A 22,677-nucleotide genomic window follows, 5' to 3' on the forward strand; every position below is an offset into this window, starting at 1 on the left:
AGAATAGCAAAAGAACCCCAGCAGGTCAAACAGCTGACTCCAGTCTTACTGCTAGGTCCGGATTGGCAGAATGAAGTACCGAATCCCAAGGCCTATTCGCAGTAAGCAACAAGTAAATACAAAGTCACACAGTACTAGCTAACTCTCTGGAACTGACTAACAAACAAAGATTCAGCAGCATTTGCCTAGCCTGAGAGGATGGTTTATATAGCAGGTGCTGTCCACGCCCCACTCAGACCTCACAGACTGTGAGCACAAAACCAGCGCCGGATTCCCTGCCGTGCACAGAGCCTGTAACCACTACACAGTAAAAACCCGGACCGGAGTATCAGCTGAGCTCAGGTTACTTCGCTAACACTTGCCTCCCGGTTGCCATGGCGACGTGGCAGCACAGAGCAGGAGATCCTAACAGTAACACAATCTCTGAAATGAAGGGATGGCACTGTGGGTTCTCCCTTCACAACAGGGTTCACAGGAACTGGACGCCATGTTTTGGGAGTCTGCTTTTACTGATATACAGTATGGGAAATTTATACTAAAGATTTAGCTGATTTGTGAGAAAGTAGAGTACTGCCTATGTACTTTTAGCGTTTATTTCTTATTATACAGTACTTTAATAAGCCGTTACTACTGCATGTCTTAAAGTCTAGGCAGAGCCGGCCCTAACCAATATGATGCCCTAGGCAAGATTTTGGCTGGTGCCCCCTAGCACCGCCGTTAGTTCTGCAGCAGATGCCTGGCATGAGTCAGCTGGCAGCTCTGCTAACGTCGGTCGCCTTTTGTTTATGAAAATGCATCATAATATTTGCATTACTATGTGGCTAGGATGCACAAGCAGCTTCTGCTGATTAAAATGATATGCAGCATGCCTGTGCGACTGCGGCTGTATCTGCATACGAAATGCTACATTACAGTGATTTACAGGAATACACTGCAACGTAGCATTTCGTATGCAGATACAGGTGCAGTCACACATAGAATATAGGCATGCCACATATCATTTTAATCAGCAGAAGCTGATGGTGCCCCTAAGCATACCAAATGCCCTAGGCATTTGCCTAGTTTGCCTATGCCTAAGGCCGGCTCTGAGTCTAGGCCAGTGGTTCCCAAACTTTTATGAGTCACTGCGCCCTAGAGTATCAGAATTCTTTTTTGCGGCATCGCTAGGCCAAAAATTTCTTATTGAGAAATTTAGAATAAATATTAAATTAAGTAAATTATGTGTATATGTCATCCTTAGGTCCAGTTGTATAGTGAGGGACAGGCTTCACTTCTGATTGTCCACATATTCTATGATTGGAAGCCATAAGCACTGGTTTTGTTTATTACAGTGACCATACATAAATTGGATTGGTCCTGGACCACCAACCCAGGGCACCCCTGCAAGTACCCCGAGGCACCCTAGGGTGCCGCGGCACACATTTTGAGAACCACTGGTCTAGGCAATGCAATGACTTTCTATAATGACAGAATACAACTTTGAGTGGATCCAGAGCCAGGTGGATGACATTTGAGAAGTTCTCTAAATAAGTTATATTTATGCATAGCATTATTGCCCTGCTGACGCTGGGGGTCACCACCAAAATGTTACTGTAAACCAACAATAAATATTTGCAAAAACAAGGCTGGTGTGCATGAGAGCTGAATATATAATGCTGATGTAACTGCTGCAAAGCCAAAGCTATCTGAAGAAAGTCTGTCAATTTGCTGCAAACTATCTTTACGAAAAATATAGATTTATACTCCAGGCCATTTATAGAGGGGGCAGCTAGGGAGATGTTAGCTTTCTGTTACTGTAGCTGTGTTCCTGAACAGCAAGGCGCAGAGAGACACAGATGCCGGGCCTGAAAATGGGCAACAATGTCCAAACAGAAGACAGGAGCAAATAGTATATTTTATTATGTAAAGCCATTTTTATGTTACATTTTTAGTTGGTTTGTTTGTTTTTAGAAAATTATTGTTATTACTATTATTGCTATTATTGTTAACAAGTTTCAACCCACTTGGGTTGTCCACGATACCCCAGGAGGGAGAATAAATAGTGTGGAGTGTGTAGCGTGCCACCGTGCCTGCAAGGGGCTCTTTTGTACTCGCCCCGCTGCCGGCATTCCGGTGCCCGGCATCCAGCGGTTGGGATTCTGACTGCCGGGATGATGGGCACCGGTATATCAATACCGACCCTGTTTTTTAATCTGGGACCACCATTTTTAGAAACACATTCCCTCGCAGGCTCACTTCCCTCGCCATACTTCAGGCACCGTGTCTCGCTTAGTCAAAAAAGGAACAAGTCCAAAAAAAACATGTGTCGACCACATGAACCTGTCAACCTTTTTCAGTGTCAACCTTTTGTCCAGATCCCACAATACAGGTGTTATCTATATATAGGTGTAAGGGTTCTGCCAGATTGCAGGCTTAAAATGCTTAAATCTAGTCTACATACCCTACCCCCACCCCACCACTGTAATAATGATCTCCAGTGCCGGTGGAGTATTCTTTTCTGCTTGTATGTCCCCTCTCCATCAAGGCAGTAAGAGATGCTGGCGGGAATGGGACGCTTCTTAGGACATTATTATGGTGTTCTCCATTATTATATAGAGTCATTATTCTCCATTATTATATAGGGTCATTATTGTATATCACAAGAGCAGCTGACGACACTGTTACATTTCTAACAAAGGCATTTCTATTTATTATTATGTACCACTAAAAGCAAATTCCAAAATCAAATTGGAAGAGAACTGATAAAAGTGCTGTGCAACTCATATCTCATTCCCTTGTCACTGCGGTGCTTGTATATTTCCTACATAAGCCATGTTTCAGGTAAAGGAGTCTTCACAAGCTATGGATTTTAATTAACTTGCCCATAAATAATGTAACCCAATGCATTTTGTAATTTATCTGTATTTATGAATGTATTGTTTTTTGTTTGTTTTTCTGCTACATTGTATTCCATTAGTCATTTTCATGCTGAGCTGTAAGAATAATTAGGCTACAAAGTAGCTCATTACTTTGTGTTATTAATGTTTCAATTTGAAGTTTGTTTCACTTTAACTTTTTCTACTGTAAGCATGTCATTTTTATTGCAGCCTGTTACAGTATTGGACAGGTATGTATTTAGTAGTCCTAAACTTGACTCATTAATTAGCAGTAGTTTATTTTTACTTTTAATCTTATTATTAGTATCCATCAATGGCTTCACTTGATTTATCTGTGTAAGCTTTTTGATCTATGGTTGACTTGCTTGTGGAATTTTTAATTGTGGCTTACGTACTGTATATACAAAATGAAGCCATCCTCACTTTAGTTTTTATCACATTATAACTTGTTCTTACCAATTGAAAAATGATTGTGTTATAGTGCTGGCATAATACGCTCATGCTGTATACACACAGGGCCGGTTCTACACCTTGTGGCGCCCAGTGCGAAAGTTTCCACTGGAGCCCCCCCCCCCCCCCCGCTGCAAAACAGGGACGTGGCTTCATAGGGGAGGGTCGTGGCCACAGTTATGCCCCCAGTAGCTGTGCCCCCAGATTTGCCCCAAGTAGTCGTGCCCCCCAGTTGATTTGCCCCAGTAGCTGTGCCCCCAGTTAATTTGCCCCCAGTAGCTGTTCCCCCTGTAGTTGTGCCCCCAGTAGCTGTTCCCCCTGTAGTTGTGCCCCCAGTAACTGTTCCCCCTGTAGTTGTGCCCCCAGTAGCTGTTCCCTCTGTAGTTGTGCCCCCAGTAGCTGTTCCCCCTGTAGTTGTGCCCCCAGTAGCTGTTCCCCCTGTAGTTGTGCCCCCTGTAGCTGTGCCCTCAGTTGATTTGCCCCCAGTAGCTGTTCCCCCTGTAGTTGTGCCCCCAGAAGCTGTTCCCCCTGTAGTTGTGCCCCCAGTAGCTGTTCCCCCTGTAGTTGTGCCCCCTGTAGTTGTGCCCCCAGTAGTTGTGCCCCCTGTAGTTGTGCCCCCTGTAGTAGTGCCCCCTGTAGTAGTGCCCCCTGTAGCTGTGCCCCCAGTTGATTTGCCCCCAGTAGCTGTTCCCCCTGTAGCAGTGCCCCCAGTATGTGCCCAATGTAGTTGTGCCCTCTGTAGATGTGCCCCTTGTAGCTGTGCCCCCTATATGTGCCCCCAGTAGTAGTGCCACTTGTAGCTGTGCCCCCTGTATGTGCCCCCAGTAGCTGTTCCCTCTGTAGTTGTGCCCCCAGTAGCTGTTCCCCCTGTAGTAGTGCCCCCTGTAGCTGTGCCCCCAGTTGATTTGCCCCCAGTAGCTGTTCCCCCTGTAGCAGTGCCCCCAGTATGTGCCCAATGTAGTTGTGCCCTCTGTAGATGTGACCCTTGTAGCTGTGCCCCCTATATGTGCCCCCAGTAGTAGTGCCACTTGTAGCTGTGCCCTCTGTATGTGCCCCCAGTAGTAGTGCCCCTTGTAGCTGTGCCCCCTATATGTACCCCCAGTAGTAGTGCCACTTGTATCTGTGTCCCTAGTAGTAGTGCCACTTGTAGCTGTGCCCCCTGTAGCCACTCTGAAACCCTAAAAGAGAACCCATAATACTTACCAGCCTCGCTCCTGCTTCCGGACCACTGCTGCTGTCTCCGGGCACAGGCTCATCTCTATGGGAGAGATGTCATGACGTCTCTCCTATAGCAGCGCCGCACTGACACTAGGGGTCAATTTTGACCTCTTGCGTCAGTCAGCAATTCCGGCTGCAGCGGGCGCACATAGCGCTCGCTGCAGCCGGGAGCCGGGGAAGGAGGGAGGATACTTAGTAGCGGCTCTTGCCACGGCGGCGGCACCCTCAGGGTAGTGGTGCCCCGGGCAAAAAGTCTGCTTGCCCGTGGCAAGAGCCGCTACTGTATACACAACACGGCTCTGCATTCCATGTTCCATGCATAGTATTTCTGTGCATTTCCACATAATGCCATCTGTGTACATTAGCACAGGGATGTTTGTGCTAATTGATTTAAATAGGTTGTAATAGTTTACAGACAAAAATGGGCAATTCAGTTCGGTATCCAGAAGGTAGGTCGACATGGATTAGGTCGACAGTCAACAGTTCGACCACTTTTGGTTGACATTGACATGGTTGACACAGGAAAAATGTCAACACATTACAATGGTCGACCCAGGACAGGTCAACACATGAAAACGTCGACATGACTTTTTTTAAAACATTTTTTTAACTTTCTTTCTCTTACGTCCTAGAGGATGCTGGGGTCCATTTTAGTACCATGGGGTATAGATGGTTCCGCAGGAGCCTTCGGCACTTTAAGACTTTTCAGAGGGGCCCTCCGGTCATCATAGCGGGGGGGGGGGGGGATGCGCGCTCTGAGGGACATGATAAATCCTTACTCTCACTGGCAAAATGTACATACATGTGAGCCGCTGATGTACACTACCCCCGCCAGTATAAATATTACTGTGGCTGAACCGCGCCATTACAGTGGGAAGGGCTTCACCTCAGAATTGCTTGTAACACTCATTTGGCGCCATTTTCTCCTCACAGAGACGCCGGAGCGCTGATCCTACAGGCTGCTTCTCCTCACACATCGCTGATACAAGTACCAAGGTGTTATAGAAGGTGAGGGGAGCATATAATTTATTGAAGTCTGCGGGCTTCACATTGGATATAAAGCGCTGTTTTGGTATATATGTACATTCATTGTATATAATACATATAGGGCGCGTGGTGTGGACTGGTAATTCCCTCTGGGTCCCTCTGATAGACATTAGTGTAGGTCTGTCCCCATTAGCTCCCGTGTGTGTGAGTGGTGTGACTGTACACGTGTGTACCATGTCTAGAGAAAGTAGTTCCCCAGAGGAACCCATTTTGGAGGCACAAGAGTGTTCTGAGCCTGTGTGGGTGAGAAAGCTGCAGAGTAATATGGCTAAACTAGCAAGGAAATTCTCTGAGTCTGAAGAACAGACAAAGCATTGGAGACAGTCTGTGGAAGATGCTTTATTTGCTGATTCACCTACAACATCCACTCGGGACCCCTCCAGTTCCCAGAAAAGGTCCCTGGCCCAAATTATGCAAAGGGACACTGATACAGATTCCGACACTGACGTCGACACTGGGGATTTGAGGGGGGTAGATCCCAAACTGGCTAAGAGCATTCAATGTATGATAGTCACTATAAAAGGGGTGTTGGAAATTCCTGACACAACACCTCCACCTGAGGAAAAAGATTATTTTAAATTAAATAAAAAATAGGTAGTGACTTTTCCTCTGTCTAAGGACTTAAATACCTTTTTTGAGGACTCCTGGGCTAACCCGGAAAAGAAATTTGCTATCCCTAAAAGGTTGCGGGTAGCATACCCTTTCCCTGAAGAGGATAGGAGTAAGTGGGAGTCACCCCCAATGATTGACACCTCAGTCTCTAGGTTGTCAAAGAAAATCATTTTACCTGCCCCGGGGTCAGCTTCATTAAAAGAACCTGCTGACCGCAAATTAGAGACGACTTTAAAGTCCATCTATGTTGCTACGGGTACATTACTCAGGCCCACAATTGCTTCTGCGTGGGTAGGTAACACAGAAGAAAAGTGGGCAGATAACTTGATTGTTAATATTGACACGGTTGATAAAGATGACATGCTGCAAATTCTAGGTCATATTAAAGACTCTGCAGGTTACTTGGATGAGGCAATGAAGGACGTAGGCTTACTGGGCTCACAGGCCTCTGCTATGGCGATTTCAGCCCGCAGGGCGCTCTGGATCCATCAATGGAATGCTGACGCAGAATCCAAAAATATTGAGGCGCTCCCTTACAATGGTGAGGCCCTCTTTGGAGAGAAACTAGATGCCATGATATCAACTACTACATCTGGCAAGTCAGCATTTCTGCCGTCGGCAGCTGCACCGGCTAAAAAAGTATATAATTCTCATACTATGCAGTCCTTTCAGCCCAAACAAGTACAAAAAGGCTAAGAGTACCCCTTTTTTCACAGGACAAGGGAGAGGAAAAGGTAGAAAACCTACAACACTCTCAGGCTCCCAGGAGCAGAAGTCAGCAACTACTTCTGCAAAAGCCACAGCATGACGCTGGGGCTCCTTTGCGGGAGTGTGATCAGGTGGGGGCACGTCTATTATTTTTCAGCCAGGTCTGGCTTTGCTCAGACCTGGATCCTTGGATTTTACAGATAATATCCCAAGGTTACAAGTTGGAATTTCAAGACCTTCCCCCATGCTGATTTTTCAAATCAGCCATGCCAGTTTCTGCTCAAGACAGTACAAATGTCCTGAACGCAATACACAAATTGTGTCAAGACAAAGTAATTGCCTTGGTTCCTGCCGAACAAAGGAACCAAGGCCTTTATTCAAGCCTGTTTGTGGTACCGAAGCCGGATGGCTCGGTCAGACCGATTTTAAACCTAAAATCTCGGAATCTTTATTTGAAAAGATTCAAATTCAAGATGGAATCCTTGAGAGTGGTGATTTCCAGCTTGGAAGAAAAGGAATTTCTGGTGTCAGTGGACATCAAGGATGCTTACTTGCATGTCCCCATTTACCCGGCACATCAAGCATACCTGAGGTTTGCGGTTCAGGATTGCCACTACCAATTCCAGACATTACCGTTTGGGCTCTCCACGGCTCCGAGAATATTCACAAAGGTGATGGTGGAGATGATGGTTCTCCTTTGCAACAAGGAGGCAACATAATTCCATACCTGGACGATCTCCTCATAAAAGCGAGATCCAGGGACAAGTTACTCCAGAACATAGCATTATCCCTGAAGGTGCTTCAACAGCACGGTTGGATCATCAGCTTTCCAAAATCCCAGTTGGAACCGACAATGAGATTATCATTTTTGGGAATGATACTGGACACCGAGGTACAGAGAATATTTCTACCGGTGGAAAAGGCTCAGGAGATCCAGAGCATGGTCAAACAACTTTTGAGACCAAGAACAGTATCAATTAATCAGTGCATTCGCCTGTTGGGGAAAATGGTAGCGGCTTATGAGGCGTTACAATATGGACGATTCCATGCCAGGGTCTTCCAGTGGGACCTACTGGAATAGTGGTCAGGGTTGCATCTCCACATGCATCAAAGGATAATCTCGTCAGCAAAAGCCAGAATTTCGCTCCTGTGGTGGCCACAAATTTCTCACCTCCTGGAGGGATGCAGGTTCGGGATTCAGGCCTGGATCCTGGTAACCACGGATGCAAGTCTCTGAGGATGGGGAGCAGTCACGCAAGGAGAAAGCTTCCAAGGAAGATGGTCAAGTCAAGAAACTCACCTTTGCGTATTTCGTGGTGGTCAGCGCGCTCTAAAGGGTGTGCGAGGGATTGGATTGATTGGAGAGGTGGATGGTGGTGTGTGAAGTGATGTGTTCTCTGTGTATCTATTTGTAGGGGATGTGGTAATGATCACTCGATATAAATGAAATATAGGATTTTATTTGGATGTAATAGGATTAATATTCCATAGTCAATAATGAATGTCCCAGGTTGGTTCACCACTTATCAGGTGTGTCTTGCAGACTACCCTTTCTCTGAGTATACCCTCCTATTGGTATACTGATGGAGCTACAGCTCAGGTAAATGTTAGGTATGCCCTAGGGGCCACCTTTACCATAGGTGTGGATGGTCCTATGTATCCTCTGATGCTGTGTCTATTGTTAGGTTTGTGGTTAAGTTTATGGTGTGACTAGTGCGGCGTCCCGCCTGTCAGACCCTTCCGTGTGTGGCAACGAGTGGCGTGGTCATATACTGTGTAATGAAACTTACCGCCGGGGGCAGGTGCTACCTGCCGCCGGTGACCAGTTCTTAGCCGTCCTCAAGCCTGTGTTCCTCGATGTATCCTCTCTGGGTGTCCTCCGTGTCTCAGAAGCCGCGCACCTTGTCTGTAAATGCCGGTCTCCTAAACTCCCGTCCCGTCCTCTGACTTCCTGGTTCGCGCGTCACGTGCCGGGTCACGTGAGCGCGATGTAACCTGGGCAGATGACATGATACTAGTGACCAGTGACGTAACATCCCTCTATACCATCATAAAACATGACCAAGGGACTGACAGTTCCAAACACTTTCTGTCACAAGATGCCACAATACCATTGGCACAGACTGACTTCATAATCAGGGCAATACAATTCATATTGGAGCATAACTATACATGGTTTGAGGACGAATATTACAAACAACAGACAGGGACCGCCATGGGGACCAGGTTCGCACCAAGTTATGCGAATCTTTTCATGAGCAAGTGGGAGGAGGATCACATCTGGAAGGGGCATGACTTTGGGGCGAACCTGGTCCTCTGGCGCAGATACATTGACGATATCATACTTGTATGGAAAGGGACAGAACATGACCTAAATACATTCCTACTATACATCAGCAACAACGATAGAAATTTACAATTCACCACTAAGCACAGCAAGACACAAGCAGTTTTCCTTGACTTAGACATTTACATCAAGGACAATCAGATCCACACCCGCACACATCACAAACAGGTGGACGTCAACAGCTACATTTTATCCACAAGTGGCCACCACCCGAATTGGCTCCAAAGCATCCCGACAGGACAATTTACACGACTAAGAAGAAACTGCACACAAATAGAAGACTACCGTACACAGGGACTAGACCTCAAACAAAAATTTATAGACAAAAATTATGATAAAGAAATTGTACACAAAGCTTACAAAAAATTGGAAAACACAGACAGGAAAGATCTTCTTAAATACAAAGAAAGGGACGAAAAACAAAACAATAAGGACATCTATTTTGTTACACAATACAACACTGGAGCAGGTCAAATAAAACAGAGTATATTAAAACACTGGACGATCCTTATGCAAGATGAAACCCTAGCAAGAATACTACCCTCACAACCCAAAATAGTATACAAGAAAGCCCCAGATCTCAAGGACAAACTTGTACACAACCACATTCCACCAACCAGACCACAACAGACAAAATTACACGGCACAGGGAAGAGGCAGGGATTCCATTATTGTGGATCATGTCTAGGTTGTAGAACATCCAACTCAAGATCAACTAAAGGAACCACTGAGTTCACATCGAACACCACAGGTCAGAAATACACCATTAGGGAAGAAATCTCCTGCCACACAAAAGGGGTTATATATCTGATCACATGCCCGTGCGGACTACAATATGTCGGGCGTACCATTAGAACACTTAAGATCAGGATCTCTGAACACATCCACAACATAAAGAAAGGCTATGAACAACACAGCGTCTCACAACATTTCAAGGAGACACACATGCAGGACCCATCCAAAATACAATTCATAGCAATACAACAGGTTACTAACAACTGGCGAGGGGGGGATTATGTGAAAAAAATCAATAGAGAAGAACTCAGGTGGATCTTCAATCTAAAGACACTCGCACCACGAGGCCTTAATATAGAGTACAACACGACCACTGCCATGTAAATCACAGCTACAGCAAAAATAATGTACCTGCAATCCTATCCCCACCTGCCCTTTCATTCCCCCCCCCCACACTCGCTCATCCTCAATGTTCATATTAGCAAAATCTAGCTAGGTACTGCTGACACTTTTGGTGCAGCATACAATACACGCACCAGAACAATTTACTAGAATCAGCAACAGCCATTTAGTACAAGCTGATCCCACATCCCCCCATTTGAGACCTTCTGCACCACTTCCCTCCCCAATATGGGCCAGTCATCGACACATACCACCATATCACCCTGGTCCGCAATCATCAGTAAAGGACATATACGGCCACACAATAACAACACACATGCAATATATTAACAAATATCCAACCATGTTCACAGTACCATTAACTGTGACAATTACGACCACACAATAACAACACACATGCATTATATTAACAAATATCCATTCATGTTCACAGTACCATTAACTGTGACAATTCCTCCTATCACAATATAGAAAATATTCACAGTATCACTAACGGTGACAATTTCTTTATATCACAACAAAAAACATTCAGTATCTCCCCTCCAACAGTACATTTTTTGGTACACAACCTTCTTCCACCATGCAGGTTAACACACATCAACATAAATACAAGGTTTCCTATGTAAAGGATATCCGATTAACACCCAATTCATGTACACAATCAAAATAGTCACACATCCAATCACTGACACCTAATCTGGATGATTGACATGTCCGCCTCCCAATCAGAATAGAGATTGGGACACCGAGGAAGGACCAATCAGGAAAGCGATCACAGCATAAATAAGCCACTGAACACCATATGGGTAACCCTAGAAAAAGGCATCAGTGCTGAAACGCGTTGGGACCCACAGACTTTACTACCGACATTGCCACATACATTCTCCTCTCTCCGGCTGGAGAAGGAGACGCTTCCGCACACATCGCGCTCACGTGACCCGGCACGTGACGCGCGAACCAGGAAGTCAGAGGACGGGACGGGAGTTTAGGAGACCGGCATTTACAGACAAGGTGCGCGGCTTCTGAGACACGGAGGACACCCAGAGAGGATACATCGAGGAACACAGGCTTGAGGACGGCTAAGAACTGGTCACCGGCGGCAGGTAGCACCTGCCCCCGGCGGTAAGTTTCATTACACAGTATATGACCACGCCACTCGTTGCCACACACGGAAGGGTCTGACAGGCGGGACGCCGCACTAGTCACACCATAAACTTAACCACAAACCTAACAATAGACACAGCATCAGAGGATACATAGGACCATCCACACCTATGGTAAAGGTGGCCCCTAGGGCATACCTAACATTTACCTGAGCTGTAGCTCCATCAGTATACCAATAGGAGGGTATACTCAGAGAAAGGGTAGTCTGCAAGACACACCTGATAAGTGGTGAACCAACCTGGGACATTCATTATTGACTATGGAATATTAATCCTATTACATCCAAATAAAATCCTATATTTCATTTATATCGAGTGATCATTACCACATCCCCTACAAATAGATACACAGAGAACACATCACTTCACACACCACCATCCACCTCTCCAATCAATCCAATCCCTCGCACACCCTTTAGAGCGCGCTGACCACCACGAAATACGCAATTGTAACAGGAGGTGGGACACCTCCAGGTCAGCTGCACACTCAGCCACCATCCCCCAATGTGAGCGCAGCCTTCAACCATATTTAAGAAACTCACCTTCACATAAACATTCTGGAGTTGAGAGCTGTGTACAACAGCCTTCATCAAGCGGCACACCTTCTTCAAGGTCGTCCCATACAGATCCAGTCTGTATACAATGTAACAGCAATAGCTTACATAAACCGTCCAAGGCGGAACAAAAAGCAGGGTGGCAATGGCAGAGGTGACAAAGATACTCCTCTGGGCAGAAAGACATGCAAAAGCTCTGTCTGCAATTTTCATTCCGGGAGTATACAACTGAGAAGCAGACTTCCTCAGCAGACACGATCTCCATCCAGGAGAATGGGGCCGCCACCCATAAGTCTTTGTGGAGGTAACAAGTCGTTGGGGCATTCCTCAAGTGGACATGATGGCATCTCGTCTTAACAAGTAGCTTCCGACATGTTGTTCCAGGTCGAGAGACCCACAAGCAATAGCAGTGGATGCACTGGTGAACCAGTGGGTATTTCAGTTGGTGTATCTGTTCCCTCCACTTCCACTTGTTCCAAAGGTTCTCAAGATCATTGGAAGAACAAGAGTTCAAGCAATTCTCCTTGCTCCAGACTGGCCAAGGAGGGCCTGGTATCCAGATCTTCAAGAGTTATTACTGGAAGATCCTCAGCCTCTTCCTCTTCGCAAGGACCTGCTTCAGCAAGGGCCATTAGTTTATCAGGACTTACCGCGGTTGCGTTTGACGGCATTGCTGTTGAGCGCCAGATCCTAGCCCGTAAGGGTATTCCCAATGAAGTCATTCCCACACTTATTCTGGCCAGGAAAGGGGTAACGTCCAAACATTACCATCGTATTTGGAGAAAATATGTATCTTGGTGTGAGTCCAAGAAGTCTCCTGCGGTGGAGTTTCAATTAGGACATCCTCTCCTATTTCTACAGGCGGGTGTGGATGCTGGATTGAGATTAGGATCTATCAAGGTACAGATTTCGGCCTTGTCAATTTTCTTTCAAAAACAATTGGCTTCTCTTCCTGAGGTCCAGACGTTCGTAAAGGGGGTTCTGCGCATCTAATCTCCCTTTGTGCCTCCTGCGGCGACATGGGATCTTAATGTGGTGTTGCAGTTCCTTAAATCGGACTGGTTTGAGCCTCTACAAGACGTAGAGTTGAAGTTTCTCACTTGCAAAGTGGTCATGCTATTGGCCTTGGCCTCAGGCAGCCGGGTGTCTGAGTTAGGAGCTCTCTCACATAAGAGTCCTTACTTAATATTTCATGAAGATAAGGCTGAACTGAGAACACTTCAGCACTTTCTTCCGAAAGTTGTGTCTTCTTTTCATATCAACCAACCTGTGGTGGTGCCAGTGGCTTCTGACACCTCAGCCGTCTCAAAATCCTTGGATGTCGTCAGAGCGTTGAGGATTTATGTTGCAAGGACGGCTAGGATAAGGAAAACAGAATCTTTGTTTGTCCTCTATGACCCCAAGAAGATTGGGGGTCCTGCTTCTAAGCAGACTATTGCGCGCTGGATCAGGGGTACCATTCAGCACGCTCATTCCACGGCAGGATTGCCGTTTCCGACTTCGGTAAAAGCCCACTCTACAAGGAAAGTGGGTTCGTCCTTGGCGGCTGCCCGAGGTGTCTCGGCTTTACAAATCTGCCGTGCTGCTACTTGGTCAGGTGCAAACACGTTTGCTAAGTTTTATACGTTTGACACCTTGGCTGCTGACGACCTAAGATTTGGTCAGTCAGTTCTGCAGGAACATTAGCACTTTCCCACCCGTACTGGGAGCTTTGGTACATCCCCATGGTACTAAAATGGACCCCAGCATCATCTAGGACGTAAGAGAAAATAGGATTTTAATTACCTGCCGGTAAATCCTTTTCTCGTAGTCCGTAGAGGATGCTGGGTGCCCACCAAGTGCTCATTTTTCCTGCTGATTACGTTTATCTTTTTGCACATTTTTCATGTGTTCAGATGTTAACAGCTGTTGCTGTTGCGTTATGCATGCTGGTTGGCATGACTTATGTTAAAGGCCATGTTAGCCGACATGTTGTTTATGGATGGTGTGAGCTGGTGTGAATCTCGCCACAAGTTTAATAGTAATTCCTCTCTCGAGAATGTCCGTCTCCTCGGGCACAGTTCCTATACTGAGGTCTGGAGGAGGGGCATAGAGGGAGGAGCCAGTTCACACTGTTTAAAAGTCTTAAAGTGCCGAAAGCTCCTGCGGAACCGTCTATACCCCATGGTACTAAAATGGACCCCAGCATCCTCTATGGACTACGAGAAAAGGATTTACCGGCAGGTAATTAAAATCCTATTTTTTCATACTTTACCATCCATGTGGACTACGATTGGGAATAGTAACCTTGCCCACAGCATGGTGAGTGCAAGAGGATGTAGTGCTTTAAATGTGGTTTCTGGTCATGTTACACAAAAAACAACACTGCAAAAGTGTAAAAATGTCATATTGATCTTTTTATGTGGGAGGGTTCCTGGGGTGCAGTACTACTGATCTTTTTATGTGTCGATCTTTCCCATGTCAACAATTTTAATGTCGACCCTTTTCCTATTTCGACCATGTCAATGTCGATCAATACTGGTTGACCTACTGACTGTCGACCTAATCCATGTCGACCCATTGATCCATAAGTATTAGATTCAATTCGCTATTGAATAGCACCAGGATGAGTGCCCACAGCTATTTAATTAGCCACCATATCTAGTGCCATGATGTGAGATTCTGGCTTACCACCCACGCTAACAGCATCGCACCCAGCACTCAAGTTGGAGAATGACATTTACCACGACTAAAAAGCATTCTTTAGCGGGGTAACCTGCATCTCCCGGCTTAAGTGCATGATGCGATGATGTGATGTGACTAATTGAATAGCAGCACAGTACCTACATTTAATGAGATTACTATGGTAGTGTACGCTTGATATAACACTCTAACACAGCGTTCTTGTTTTATAGCATAATGACATCTCTGTTTCTGCTTTCTCTTACTTAATATATGTTATTCACCTGCATTGCAATCCTTTTAAGTGCTGCATTCCGTTGTACTTCAGCAATGTCGCCAACAGCCAGACCAATCTACAGTACAAGATACGAAAACATTGTATTATATAAATAAAGTACACTAAAATTAATAAAAAAGTTAGAATCTTCACACACAGGATTTTTTATCAATGGTTCATACTGTATTTGCACTAACACTGTGGAACCAAAAATATATTTGCTTTTATATAAAGAAAAGAGCTAATTTACTGGTATTCCATTAAGGTGAAAAATGTATGCTGATCCAAAACAAGTGCTGCCACGTCTGGCCATTATCTAGCTGTTTCAGTCAGTGCCTCAGTGTCACATTTATCAGATTTGTCTACACGTTTTGTCTTGCAGAGTGTTCATGACATTATTTAATGCAGAGCTTCCTCACAGGGTAACCAAGAGATTTATAGACCTTTAAGCATGCACTCTCACAGAAACTGTCACTACTAGGCATATAATGCAGAATTCAAGTGCTGCCACATTGGGCTAGATGTACGAAGCCTTGGACAGTGATAAAGTAGGGAGTGACAAACTACCCACCAACCAGCTCCTATCTATCATTGTTCAAACACCGCCTGTAACATGGCAGTTAGGTACTTTATCACTCTCCAAAGCTTAGTACAGTTTGTGTGTGATGTTAGTATGTTCATGATGCTTTGTGGTTTATGCCATGCATCAGTTACAATACAGTACATTAACCCATGTTATCACAGAAACACTAATAGACACAAACATCAGCACCTAGCCTTACACATTTATTTAGATCCAGGGCAACAAAATTAAATCGGGCATCTACATGTTCCATCACTCCCACTGGAAATATTATATAACTATCCCATTGAGATCAGTGTTCATTTTATGCCCATACATACTGTGTTATTATAAGCATAATTATCTGTCTAAAATGTATGGCAACCAGTAAACATTAAATGTGAGTGATTCGATGTTATGATTTAGTAAATCAAATTGTGTACCTAAATGCAGAGATAAACCCTGTTGTCTACTTGCAGATGACAGATACAAGTTAATTTATGATTGCTTGAAATTTTCTTATAGCACTTTGGGCAAATATAGTAAATGGCCCTCTGTAGACTGGCAGTACACTTCATTCGAAATATGAAGTTGCCTATAAGTCTGTCTATAAGGTGAATGTCGGTTGACCACAGCTCCCTTCACTGTATATTGTACTGTCTGTAGGAACCAATGTCATGTCATTTGTAGCATGTGGTGAATAATCAATTTTTAATGATCTAACATATTTGAAATAACTTACAAGCAAGTTCATCAACAGAATTGGGATTAACAGAGTGAATATAATTAGATGAACATATGTTAAAAATGGGTATTCAAGCTGCTTTTCAAGCATAGGTTGAAGGAAACCATCTTGATAGTTAATGTCTCCAAGCATCATAGTGAACGTCTGCATTAAGGCAAGGTAAGGGTTGCTAAATGTTGTCTAGAAAAGAGGAAAAAACATAATTAAACCACACAATACAGTATTAAGGTTTTTAAACATGTGATAAGCAACAAGCATATAATATTTATTTATTTATTTATTTATTTGTTTATTTATAGTGACACATAACCCACAGTTACCTGACAGGAATGTTCATGAAATATAAAACATGAATGAGCACAACGCATGTAGCAGAAATATGCCTACTTTTCCACCTTGCACATCATTGTTCAGTTATACTTCATCAATATTGCTCAGGCTCTTTATATTACATGTCACATTTCTATGTCTGAAGACTTTTACTACACTGGTCAAAATGGACCTAGAAATGCCATTTTACATAGAAGGATCAAAAGTTGTCCTATTGAAAGTGCAAGTCGAGGGCTCGTTCTTGATGCCACGGAAATAAGGCCGAAAGGCCTCCCATTTGCCGGGTGGCATCAAGAAGAAGCCATGTGGAGGCCTTTGTGCACAAGGGGTGTGGCTTCACAGGGAAGGGGTGTGGCCACACAATAGTACCAATTCACATTATGTCCACACAGTAGTGCCCCTTATACACCACCACACAGTAGTACCCCTTATACCCATTATGCCACGCATATGCCTATTATGCCACACAGTAGCCCCCCTACCTTATTCTATCTGAAACTAAAGAGTGGACTGGGCTTAATACCCAGGGGCTCAGGCTATTGACTGCCTACCTTTGGGCATATAAAGGGACCTGGGCTTAATGCCCAGTGTCACTTTTATTTGTGGCACAGGTCCTCTGCCCGCCTAACAGCTGGGTGACATTAAGAAGTAGCTAGGTGGAGGTCTTTGTGCAAAAATTGGCATGGCTTCACAAGGAAGCGGTGTGGCCATAGAATAATACCAATTCACATATTGCCCACTTAGTATGGCCCCTTATTGCACATTATGCCAGCACTGTATGGTCCTTTATTTCACATTATGCCCACACAGTACGGCCCCTTATTGCACATTATACCCACATAGCATGGCCCCTTATTGCACATTATGCCCACACAGAATGCCACTTATTGCACTTTCTGCCCACACAGTATGGCCCCTTATTGTACATTATGCCTACATAGTATAGCCCATTTTTGCCTATTATGCCCACACAGTATTGCCCCTTATTGCATGTTATGCCCACACAGTAGTACCCCTTATACCCAATATGCCACACCTATCTGAATCTTAATATCCAGCCACTCAATAGGGGCTTAGGCTATTGACTGCCTACCTTTGGGTATATAATATAAAGTGACCTGGGCTTAATGCCCTGTGTCACATTTATTTGTGGCACGGGTCCTCTGCCCACCATACATGCCCCACAGGCCTGAGGTTTGATTGTACCCACTGGCTTAATGCTGACACCTGGTAGCCTATGGAGGGGTGGGGGTAAAACCCACGGTGGTCAAGGCCGCCTACCAATATTTTGGGTAAGGCTGCAGTGGGGAGCTGTGTTCAGCTCTTTGATTCCCATTAGTTGCAGTACTCTCCAGTTGTTATCTTCTTTCTGGCCCGGATGGGCCAGCTGTGACATCTTCTCGCCTCTACAGCGATGGCTGGAGCTCTTCAGGAGATAGATGCTCCCAATCATCACCGCTGATGAACTAAAGTCTCCACTCAAGCAGGCAGAAAGGCACTCAATAACAAGCAGGCCGCTTGTGAGTGGCTGCCTTTCTGCGAGCCATGGTTAACTCTGAAACGGCACCAAATTTCAACAGGCTTTGCTTTTAAATTAGCAGCAGTTGAAATGTCAGCACAACGCAACTTTTTGCAAATGTCAGAGTGTTAGGTGACAGGGTAAATTTTGCCTGGTGGACCACCTGAGATATAAAGCGTAGGAAGAAGACTAAGGAGCTCATTCAGTAAGGATTGCAAAATTTGCAAATTGCAATCCGCCCGATTATTGAACGAATGCACATACACAGCGTTCGCATTACGCACACGCTAGCAAAAACAGAAATTTAAAAAGGGGACAGATTGTGATCACAATGCAGCCGCTGTTTGATTGACAGGAAGCCGGCATTTGTGGGCGGAAACCTGCTGTTTTTTGGGTGTGTCTGAAAAAACATATGCATGCCCAGGCGTTTTTAAGGAGGGCCTCTGACGTCAGCTATGACCACTTCCAGCCTCTTGTGTAGCAAAAATTGTAGATGACCTTGCCTGGCACAGACAGGAAAAATCCTTGATGTTCCGGGAATTGCATATGGTTTTGCGATCAGACCGCATATTGCGATACATTGCAATTTTTGCAATGGGTGTTTTTTCTCAATTTCTGAAACTGCTACTTAGCAGAAATTGCAATCCTTACTGAATGAGGTCCTGAATGTGGTCTTTTTAAATAAATAACTGCATAGCAAAATAGGGTAAATTGACATTATGTTATGCATTCAGTAATTAGGTGCCCCCTGAACCTTGGCATCCTAGGTGTCAGCTTAGGTGTGCCCTGTGCAAATGCTCAATAACTCATTGTGTAATAACATGTAAACAACATTACATTTAAATCCAGCATACTGTACCTGGGGATATAGAATTACGAAGAAGCTTAGTCCAAAAGCCAAAATCAGAAAAAAGAACAGAACAACGATTCGCACCAGGGTTCTCAGAATTTCCCAAAACATTACAATATAGATTCCATATGTTTCAAATCTAAGATAATTTTAAAAGTAAACATTGTTATCCACAATTCCTATCTTTGTGTATTACAAACTTATTTAGTTCCACACCAATTATATTATAAAATATATATTTAAAAATAAATTTACTAATGCCACAGTTAAGTAATCAATGCAATTAATATAAACATACAGTACAGCTTGGTGCAGTTCTGCCATGATAGGTGACAATCCTCTTTAAGAACGTATTTTGGGTATGAAATTTGAGTGAGTACTTTCTTTGTCCTGCACAGTGTTAATTTTGACAAAGATTTTCAATCTAGTTTGAGTCACTAACTTAAAAGTGTAGTTGATTTAAAGTCACATGTTTGTCTCTTTTTTTGTTTTGTTATAGTCAAGGTTTAGTCAGTGGATCTCAGTTTTCATTTTAGTCTAATTTTAGTCAATGTTTTAGTCATAACTTTTGAAGTTTAATGATACTGCTACTACAGTACTTTAATGGATTTTGCGGAAGAACATTTCTCTAAAATTCCCTTGTGCAGTTTGCATGCCTTTAACTATGTGTTTAGTTAGTAATCTAGGCTCAATAGGCTGAGAATGTGTTACATACCGAGTCTGACTTACCCTAGTACTCCCATATAGCATATACAAATTAATGCCTTGAGTTTGTTAGAACAAACAAGTGCTATAAACAAACATATTTCCTTCACAGCAAGTCATATTTATTTTCTGCAAATATCTAGAATGCATAATTGTTATTTAAAAATGTAAAACCCTACTTCCAGTGTTAATTTTGACGAGGAACTTACATTTAGTTTTAGCCTTTTTGACTTTGCTTTGTTTTAGTTAAGATTTAATCAGTGGATCTTAGTTTTCCTTTTAGTCTAATTTAGTCGAATTTTAGTCCTGTAGAAACTATAGTTGATGATTACTTTTAGTCAAAATTTCCATTGACAAAATTAACACTGGTCCTGCACATGATAAAGCTGACTTAACAAGAGGGCTACAGATGATAAACGCAGGGGTAGCCAACCCGGTCCTCCAGAGCTACTAACAGTTCACATCACATTTTCCAGACCACCTAGCTGGTGCACATGTGTAGTCATTACTGTCACAATTTCAAATGTGGTGCATTGATTCCTAACTGACACATTCTACAGATCCACGGGTGACCTGGAAAACATTAACTATAGGTAGATCTCAAGAACCAGGGTTGGCTACCCCCTGGCTAGTGGATAGAGTTTTGGTCTCAGGTGCTCCTGAAAAGAGAATGTATATAATTTGTCCAGAAATGTTTTTCTCATGCATTGTGGCCAAACTAATGCCAACTGATCTATTAGATTGCAAGGGGCTTCCACATACCCAGGTGGAGCAGTTATATGAGTCTTCACCTAAAGTTACACAATCATGTCCCGAGCAGCAACTTATGGAAGATGTATCAAGCATTGGAGAGAGAAGTGAAGATGTTGGCCAAAGTAACCAATCAGCTCCTGTCATTTCAAATACTGTGCTAAATAAAAAACAGAATCTGATAGTTGGTCTTGGGCTTCTCCACTTTATATTTTGCAACAGCTTGAGAGATGTATCAAACCTTCTAAAGAGAACAAGTGGAAAAGTTGCTCATAGCAACCAATCAGATTCTAACTAGCATGCATCCAGTACATTCTGTAAAATGATAGGTAGAAACTTACTAGTTGCAATGGGCAACTTTATCCACCCGTGCTCACCCATTCTGCATGTGAGAAACTGAATATGCCAGTACAGCATGTAAGGTTTATCTGGGGACAAAGAGCAGTGAGATCTCTCTCTCTCTCTCTCTCTCTCTCTCTCTCTCTCTCTCTCTCAATATATGTCTGTCTGTTTGGGCTAATATCGAGAACAACTGGATGGATTTTGGTGCAGTTTGCTCAATTCTATAGAGTATTTGTCAAGGAAGGTTTAGGTGTATGAAACATTAATCTACAGCAGTGGTTCTCAAGCTTGGTCCTCTGAACCCTACACAGGTCACATTTTCAGGGTCACCCGGCAGCTGCAATGTGGGTCACCAACTGTCACATTAAAAAAATCCATAGATGACCTGGAAATTAACTGTGTGGGGTCCCGAGGACTAAGTCTGAGAACCTGTGATCTACAGTATGACAAAAGCAATTCAGTTCCCAATGTGAAGCCAGACGGGTCACTAGTATATATATATATATATATATATATATATATATCTGTAGTAGTTCAAATTACACAAATGACTGCATGGTATTAGAGCATATTACCTTTGAAGGTAAATCAAAAAGTTGACCCAGGATGAGAATACGGCAAAGGCTCCAGCTTGCCATTGCAAGAAAGACATAGAGAGAGATTCTTTACACAAAGATGATACAAATATAATGCTTGAAATATGAATTATCCAGTCTAGAGCATTACTGCTGTCTAATAGGTACTTCAGCTTCTAAAATTCAATAACACATACAAGACAAAGTTATAATTGTACAATATACTATATAATAAATGTGAAAATCAACAGATTATTATTAACAAGTGTAGACTTGCATTAGAGCAAATTTAAAAATGCATTTGATAACCCTATGACTTCCTCATGCCATTATCTCCTCCCCCTTGCAACATTGACCAGATCTGATTTTGCAGTTTTGGTGCCTGTATTTTTTATTAATAGGCCTGATTCAGAGATGATCGCAGTGAGCATTGCTGATGCTCCTTTGGACACGGGTTGGGTTTGTGTGACTGACGCCACAGGTTCTATTCCCACTCTATGGGTATCGTGGACACCCACGAGTGGCAATAGCCCCTGTTGGTCGGCATGCCGACCGGTGGGCTGTTGAACGTTCGGGATCCCGGCATCGGTATAGTGACCGACGGTCTCCAGTCACATAACCGTAACTGTTGGACACAGTAGAGATACATAAATATTCTAATGCAGCAGGAGATGTCTGTAGGAAAAGATGCCTCCTGCATGCAGCATTGATCCAAGTGCTATTCCAATGACACAGCATTGGATCACCATTGCCTTCAGCTTACAGCAGCTTACTCAGACTGGCTACCTGCACTCCTACAGAATGGGGGTGACTGCAAGCGATCATGCAGAACTCATTCTGCACATGCGCAGTCCCACAAACATTGGATATGTACTTAAATCATCAGGTTTACATACCTCTCTGAATCTGGATCACTGTGTATCTCTTGACTGTGATGTTTACAGATGGAGCAACGCCAATAGTGGCTCCGTCTGTACCGCAGCGCGAGCCGAGGTGCTCCTATTGCAGCATCTGGGACATGCATGCGTGTGAGACATGCACACGTCCATTTCACTACAATCAGAGCATCTACAGTTCCCCCGGAAAGTATTCACAGTGCTTCACTTTTTCCACATTTTGTTATGTTACAGCCTTATTCCAAAATGGAATAAATTCATTTTTCCCCTCAAAATTCTACACTCAATACCCCATAATGACAATGTAAAAAAAAATTTTTTTTTAGATTTTTGCAAATGTATTAAAAATTAAA

The 22,677-nt window shown here is 43.8% G+C and overlaps 1 protein-coding gene across 4 annotated transcripts in view; it reads right to left on the bottom strand.

Moving 5' to 3' along the window:
• TRPA1 (transient receptor potential cation channel subfamily A member 1) overlaps positions 1-22,677 on the bottom strand; it is a 227,888-nt gene that overhangs the window by 31,901 nt on the left and 173,310 nt on the right. For all 4 annotated transcript variants that reach the window (XM_063923914.1, XM_063923911.1, XM_063923913.1 and 1 more), the window contains 4 exons: positions 21,429-21,604; positions 19,066-19,195; positions 16,355-16,537; positions 15,058-15,126 (listed from right to left, as the gene is read on the bottom strand). In XM_063923914.1, the coding sequence (XP_063779984.1) occupies positions 15,058-15,126; positions 16,355-16,537; positions 19,066-19,195; positions 21,429-21,604 (558 nt within the window). The remainder of the gene's footprint in view (positions 1-15,057; positions 15,127-16,354; positions 16,538-19,065; positions 19,196-21,428; positions 21,605-22,677) is intronic.

The sequence above is a fragment of the Pseudophryne corroboree genome, chromosome 5 (genome assembly GCF_028390025.1).
Source record: "Pseudophryne corroboree isolate aPseCor3 chromosome 5, aPseCor3.hap2, whole genome shotgun sequence".
Taxonomy (NCBI): Eukaryota; Metazoa; Chordata; class Amphibia; order Anura; family Myobatrachidae; genus Pseudophryne; species Pseudophryne corroboree.